The sequence below is a fragment of the Aptenodytes patagonicus genome, chromosome 6, assembly GCF_965638725.1.
Source record: "Aptenodytes patagonicus chromosome 6, bAptPat1.pri.cur, whole genome shotgun sequence".
NCBI lineage: Eukaryota > Metazoa > Chordata > Aves > Sphenisciformes > Spheniscidae > Aptenodytes > Aptenodytes patagonicus.
In genome coordinates, this window is record NC_134954.1 from 59,564,412 (window position 1) to 59,572,131 (window position 7,720).

The 7,720-nt window shown below is 38.0% G+C and overlaps 1 protein-coding gene across 2 annotated transcripts in view; it reads left to right on the forward strand.

Annotated features, from left to right (window-relative positions):
- MAP3K2 (mitogen-activated protein kinase kinase kinase 2) overlaps positions 1–7,687 on the forward strand; it is a 54,421-nt gene extending 46,734 nt beyond the window's left edge. For both annotated transcript variants that reach the window (XM_076342889.1, XM_076342890.1), the window contains exon 17: positions 1,467–7,687. In XM_076342889.1, the coding sequence (XP_076199004.1) occupies positions 1,467–1,692 (226 nt within the window). In that variant the 3' untranslated portion in view covers positions 1,693–7,687. The remainder of the gene's footprint in view (positions 1–1,466) is intronic.
- The last annotated feature ends 33 nt before the right edge of the window (positions 7,688–7,720 follow it).

Sequence of the window (7,720 nt, forward strand, 5' to 3'; positions counted from 1 at the left end):
CTGTAATGAAACTTTATCACTGAAAATACCTTTGATGCAAGGCAGAAAACGAAATGCTGGTCCTTTAAAAGATGAGCACGTAAGAATGAATTAGCCAGATTTAAATGGAAGGTATCAAAAAATAATTTGGTTTAAATTGTTATTAAATATTTAAGAATTAAGAGGGAAAGGCAAATTTCAAAAATGGATGTTTGTGGTACATTGTGTAATATGACATAGTCTAACATAGCTCCAGCCCAATGGACAGATGATTTTAGCGATTAGAATCCTTGCACCGCAGGTGACTTGCGAACACACAGAGTAACAGGTAGGCAACAGTAGATACGCAGGAGGAGAAACACTTTGTGTGTTTAAAAAGGAACCACATTATATCCAACCAATGTCAATACTTTTAATGTCAGGGAAATTAATTTAGCCTACTTCAGATCACTTAGTAATTATTCTGCTATACTTGAATAATAGAACAGCCTTATACATTTCAGGCAGTTGACTTGTTCAACTTCGAAGTATTTGTACCAAGGCTAATGCATGTTTTTTGATGGAGAAAATCCTGGTTAAAACTAAGAAAAAATGCTGAAGTTTGACTTCTGTCAGTCAGTAAATCCTTATTGTGTAAAGAAATGTACCTCTGTCTAACCATAAAACTTCTTGCAAACATATTGAAAAACCGTAAAACTTCCTGAAAATTGGGAAATTATTCCAACCTATCTATTTTGCAGTATCATTCGCTTGTTATAGGAAGAGGCTGATCTTGCAGGACTTATGGAACAAAGTTTTTCTGGCCATATGCATGCCCCCCTGCCTTCCTGAATCCTTTAAACATAAGCTTTGTATGCAAGGATTGTTTAGGATCTTAAAATTTTGTTTGGCAATCTAAGTATATTTTTAGTGTCCTTAACTGAAAGGACATACGGTTTTAAACTTTTCAGCTGCCATGTTGTGTTTGCACATTATTAATGGGTGATAGCTTGTGCATTTCTAATGAGCTAGCAATATATGCAGTATACTCAAAGCATTCCTGTTGCTTTGCATTTTGGTTAGGCCTTAATGAGCAAGAAAGCTTTCAAGTGCATTCAAATCCTGCAGGTGTCTGAAGAGCTGGGGTACAAGGGTTGTGCAGCACTCGTGGCCTGTATCAGCCTGCTGAGCATTGAATAGCAGCAGTGCCATAACGCAGTTGGTATTGCCTAGATAAATATCTAATTATCTCTTCACTGAGGTAGTAGCTTTTGGCCCAGTGAAGTAATAAAGTGAAGATGTAGGTGGTGATTTGTGTAACTTTGAGATAAAGCGTATAGCTGTACATGCAATTTTTTATAAACACCTGTTTTCCACTGAAGTTGCTCTGTAGAGTTAAGTGGACACTACTTATTTGTGGTATTTTAGTCGCTCTCTGCTATTTCTTGTTTTCCTAGAAGGGCATGATTCTGTTGTAACCTGCTGTTTCACTTCTGCCTCTGTTTCAGGAGCGTAGGTTGTACAGTGGTAGAAATGCTCACTGAGAAGCCCCCGTGGGCAGAGTTCGAAGCAATGGCTGCCATCTTTAAAATTGCCACTCAGCCAACCAACCCCCAGCTACCACCTCATGTCTCCGACCATGCTCGGGATTTCTTGAAACGGATTTTTATCGAGGCCAAGCTGCGACCATTTGCAGATGAACTGCTAAGACACACGTTTGCACACTATCACTAACAGCCTGCCTCAACTCAGCTTGCATCTACTGCATTTATTTTCTATTTGACTGCACTTTTATTTTTATTTTTTACAAGAAAAGGAGAAAAAAGACAAGAGAGAGAATATTCTCTTGAATCTTTGTTTCACTTAGGTTGTAAACAATCTAAATTTTGTACCTAAAATGAGAATCTTCTCTCCCCCGCTCCCACCAGGACTAGAACTTTTTGTTTCTATAATGTACTGATGTGGTTCATGTAGATAAAGCACTTTAGTACATATTTGTTCCTTATTTAAAGGGGAAAAAAAAAAAGACAAATGCTTGGACAGTCAGGAACTGTGTGACTTTTTCTGACACCGCTGACTGACTCAGGGTGCAGGGAAAAATAGACATGCAGCTAAAAGACAAGAAGGTTACTTCTCTGTGATTCTTCTTTATATCGTAGGTACTTGCGGCAGAGAGTTCTAAGTTCTTATTATATTTTAGCATTTTAATCAGTTTCTGGATTTCACAGTTTAAGCTGGAACATGCAGTCCTGAGAGTTAATGATAAAGCTGGAAGAACTTGGAACTCTTTGTACGGTAGCGTGTCTAACCGGTACTTCCATGTGACCAAAAGAAAATAACAAAAAAGAACTCAACACTGATGTACTAGTTAGAGGTTTTGGTGTAGAACTATTGTATTATCTTAATAGGAGTATAATTACAGGTAAACAGATTATGGACCCAGACTCCTAGGAACTATTATACTGCAAGGGGAAAATTTCCATAGACAAGGGTCAGCTGTTGGATGTAAATATTTAGGAGAATGCCTCCTGCTGTATCTGCCAAAGAGAACCTCTGTTGCATAAGCTTGGAGGGAGACGGTTATCTTAGATAAGAATAAATAGTGATGTTGAGAGTCAGTTCTCCTCCACAATCCCATTAATGGCTGGAGAGGAAGGGGAGTGACTAATCTTTGTGCGGTATACGAGTTCCTTGATTCAGAATGATCTATAAGAAATGTTTTCAAAGCTGTTGAAAGGTGCTAGGATGGAATGTATGTCAACATCAAGTGCCTGAACAATATAAAATTCTTCCCGATATGCACTAAAAAAATTGTTTTAGTAACACAGTTCAGTGATCTAGGATATGTTGAAAATTCCTGAAATGAACTTAAACATCTTTTAACACCAGGAATAAGTCACTGAGAAAGATAAGAGTCCAGTTACATTTTTTTAATGAGGTAGCGATGATGAATCCGCATGAACAAGGAGGCACAGCACAAAAGATTGTATGAAGAATAGGCCAAAAGCGCAAAGAGAGCCAGCAATTAAGTAACATGAGCGTGATTACTCCAGCCTGATAATCCAGATGATTGGTGTTTGTCAGATTTCCAACTGTCATAAAACATACATTAATCACTTTTTCCATTTCTGCAAGAGTATTATAAAGGAACAAAAGTAAAACTCTGAAATACTGCTTCTCAATTGAGAAGTCAGGTATTGATCAGGTGTAGTGAATTTTTGTAGAAGAACACAACATAAATAATTTAAAAGGGTATTTGGAAATAAACTATTGGACTACAGAACTGAAATAACGTATACTGTTTTGGATGATTCATTGCTTGCTGCTGTTGTTTTGTAAAGGCAGAGCGGGCTGGTACTGTGAACCTTGTCCACTCTGACAAGGCTCTACCTGTTTTGCATCTTTACAGGACTCTCAGAATTATGAGGTGCATGGAGATAGAACAATAAGCTTATCCATTCCCATGGTAGTTCACTCGTGAGATTTCTGAATTTATTCTGCTGACTTCCAAAGTTTGTACCAGAGCATAAGCAGGAGTATGGATCTATCCTAATCACTTTACCTGTAGTGGAGTAAGACTGACTTTTTTGAGGCCATCTCTCCTGAGACTGAGCGGTGCCTCCGTCGGTTTATGTGAGTATTTTACCCAGCTTATAATTTTCTCGGTCAGGGTACACAACTGTGCAAGCTTTTCTGAGCGTGGTAAGAACTAGTCAGGGCAAGTTTAGAAGGCTGAAAGGAAAGTCAGCTTGTACTGACTTTTTTTGTTGTTTCTCTGTCACTAGATAAAAGCTATGAAAGCAGCCTTTAAGGAGAATTGGTATGTACTCTGCTGTAAAGGACCTTTGCTTTATAAGCAAAATTTAGTGACAACAGGGATGGCAAGTTTAATGTAGAGCCTAATAGTTTGTGTAGGAAATTTAAAGATCATATAATGGAAATGATTGATTTCAATCAGATTAAGAAGGTACCAAAACCGGGGTGAAAATGTATACAAAAATCAGGAGTGGACAGCGATATGTGAAAAGGTAAGGAAATTTTGTATTACCAAAAAAGGACATTAAAGGGAAAATGTAACCAGGTTTATCTGTAGCGTTCATAACATTTAAATATACTACTATAAAAAGAAACTGTACTCTCCGAAGCTTGAAAATTTTCAGAATCTAGTTTTCTTATAATGTGTCCTTTTTGTGAGACAGTGCTGGCTCATGTATATTGCAATATCACTTCCTCATTGTGATTCTTAATTACTGAATAATTGAGTTTGCTGCTTTTGTGCCTTTTCTAAAAAATGGCATTCAGTCATGACAACGGTAAGCATTTTGGAGCGAGGAAAAAAAGAATTTGCAGACTGCATTTTCCTTAATTTCTTTGACATATCAGAAAGCTGTCAATGTAAAGATAGTGCTTCTTAAATGAAGATGACATTTGCCAGTTCCAGTGATTCTAGTAAAATTTTATTAATTTAACCAAGATTAGGCTTGAGCTGTTTTTTTTTCCACCCTATGGAGAATTTGTCTACTGACTTAAGCAACTTACAGTAAATTAGATGGTTATTAACGTAAATGTTTTGAGCTAGAAATAATTATGAAGCTAAATCAGACTTTTACCAAAAGGTTAGCTAATCTTTATCCCCTATTGGGGCAATGTAGTAAAACAAGCTGCATTAAATAATGTGGTACCCCTGTATGCAATGTCTGTACGACACTTGCATTAACTACTGGTGTGATAATGAACAAACCCTAGTTCTGGAATTTGAGAGGGCGCATGGAATTGCACACTTAAAACTCCATTGGAGGAGGGTTGCAGAGCCAAGATCCCTGCTCACAACTTCTAATTCCCTGCTCACAACTTCTAATTCCCTGCTCACAACTTCTAATATCTTACCAACAAAGACACCAGCATTTTAGAATCATGAATTATTCTTAATTGTTGAATCCAATTACTAGAAAACACCAATGAAAACAAACTGTTGCAGGGTTGTTTTGCTTTTCTGTAAATGCCATGATGAAGCTATGCTCTCAAAAAATAAGGACTGAGGTTCGCACTAAGTATGCATATTTTCAAAGGACTTACTTACCTGCTAATGAATTTTATTATTCTGTTCATTGCATGTATTAAGTAACAAAAGTCAAGCTACTTCTGTACTATGGTTTTAATGGTGTAACTAACTGTCCTTTTAGAGTGCGACTGAAAGTTTCAGTTGTGTTAGAGCAAGTTGTTTATTTTTAATTTGGGTGATAGAAATATCCATGCAAGGACTTTAAAAGGTATGGATCTGGTAACTGCAAAGCTAAATCTACATAGACTTTTTTCCTTGACTGTTTAAATATAGTCTTAAAATTTTAACTTGACTTGCAATTCGATTTGTAGCTAAACAGTCCTTTCAGTATAACAAAGTGAAAAGTTATTAGTGTTGGTTTTCTTTAGCTAGTGCCTTTTTATCTGTATGCCTTAATTTTGTTGATATTAGAACACCATATTGAAATCTGTCATACAATTCCATGTCACCAAAACAGTCTTAGAGTATGGGTTTTTTTCAAAGTGCCCAAACCGGAATTCACCTAACTGCACTGGAAAGTGTACTTTAGTTATAATCTGCTGCAGACGTTCAAATTGAGAATTTTACAAAGTGATTTTTGGAGCGCTGCCCGAAGGCCTCCTGTGCTAATACAGGTTTTGTATTTGCATTTTGGAGATTGTACACTGATGCGCATACCAGAAAAAGGACTTTTCTGCACTCAGAGAAATACTATTAGAGTGGAGATTTAGCTCCCTGGCTCTGGGTACTAGACTCTGGGTTTACTGTAGAGACCGCAGCAGCGTTCTTAATGGACTTGAAATTATAGTCGGTACATTTGTAAATGTGGTACTGTATTAAAAGCTATTTACTTTCAGTACAGAGGGATATGATGTGTCTAAGCAAATCAACAGGTTTCTCAGTGAAGCTAGTGCCGTGCCCATGAAATTCTCTCCTGTGTCTTTTGGATAATCCTAATCCTGCCGTTGTCTTGACTGAAAGCCTTGTAGCACCTGTAGGTACAGCGCAGTACAGCAACCTATTCTTTCGGACAACATAGAGCAATGTCTAACTGCAGCTTCAGAGACTTGAGCAAATTGGTCAGATCTACAGTTACTTATAACCAATTTCTTACTTTTTTAATCTCAAAAGTCTTTGTCACGCATATAGAAAAGCATAATGTTTGTGTTTGAATGTAAGTCCCTCTGGTGTTTCTGGAAAAGCAGAAGTATTACCGCCAGTATCATTTCTTCTTGCTGGTGACTTGCTGTCTTGTGTTAATGACAAGTCTGCAGTGTAAAATCACATACAATTACCAAAGCTTTTCTATCCCCATATATACATATAGCCAAAAGTGATGTTTATGGGTTAGTACTATTACCTATAGATACATATATATCCATCAGTAAGCTATTGCTAACTGAGTAAAGCAGGTACTAGTAAAAAGTGATAGACACTGCCCATATTTAAGAGATTTGGGTGTTTATAGTTGCTGTTTTGATGTGCAAAATTCATGCCGGCATTAAAATGAAGGGTTTGCTTTTTAAAACTCTTTTGAACTTAATCTTATAGTTGTCATTCTAAAATTAATGCATAAGCTTGGTGACTAAACCTGGTGGCTTTTATAGCCAGGTTTGAGCTTTGGGACATTTAAGGAACGCCGTGAAGATAAGTAGATTTGTGACCTGAACCGCTCTGTGCGCCATAGTAAGAACACTTCAAAGCTGCTGGGAAGCTGTCCGCTAGACGTGACAGCCAAATGTCACCCACAGTTACCTGGGTGTCGATGCTGCCTTCAGGAGGAGCCACAAACGTACACCAAAGGGGGCAGGCAGAGTTGCTACCGACCGGGGGTTTCTGAATCAAAATCCTTGATCAGAAACGAAGGAGCTCCTTTCTCTTTTGATTTCCCCCACTCGGCCTGCACGGTTTATTTTTCTTTCTCATTGGCATAACTTAAATACCGCATAGGTGGTGGCCACCGATAGTTCCTGAATACGGTGCGAGTTAATGTACGGCTTTCTGCCAGGGCCCCACCGCTTGAACCCAGGACGCTGCAGCTCCCCGCTTGCTGGAGCAACCCTTGGGTTTTCTCTAGCAATATATACACGTACGTATTTGAGGGGTAGATGGGATGGAGGAAATGAAATTTCTCATGTTTCAAAGCACCAATGCGAGCAGTCACGCTTTGGCTAGGTCGTAGTTTTCATAAACGTACTTTAACGGGAGAGGAACTGGATTAAAACACATAAAAATTGTATCTCATGGTTCAGCCCTTATGTTGAGTCCACCAATGAGGATTGGAGGTCAGGGTCTTCTGTCGAGAGATGAGGAAAAGGATACTCTAACTCCAGAGTGGATATTCATGGGAAATACTTCAGAAGTTTTTCACGTCTTTTACCCCAAAACCAGACGATCCTTTTCCCCAGGGGTTATATAATGTGGATTTAAAAACAAGGATTGCATTTTGTTTTCTGAACGGGCATTAGATTGTCGGTTCCCTAGTGTTTGTTTCTTGTTGATACCAGTATTAAAAGGTGGTGTCATCCTAAAATTGGAACGGTTTATTAAAGCATAGTGTCTGTCATCTCAGACCTCGCAGGAGTCGTGTAATGGAATTATCACTGTAAATACGTGGAGGAGACTTAGATGAATTGGAGCGTAGGCTTTTAGTTTTCATGAAGCTATGAATAAAAATTTGTAAATTTACTCGATCTAATGTACATTTTTATGTAGCCATTA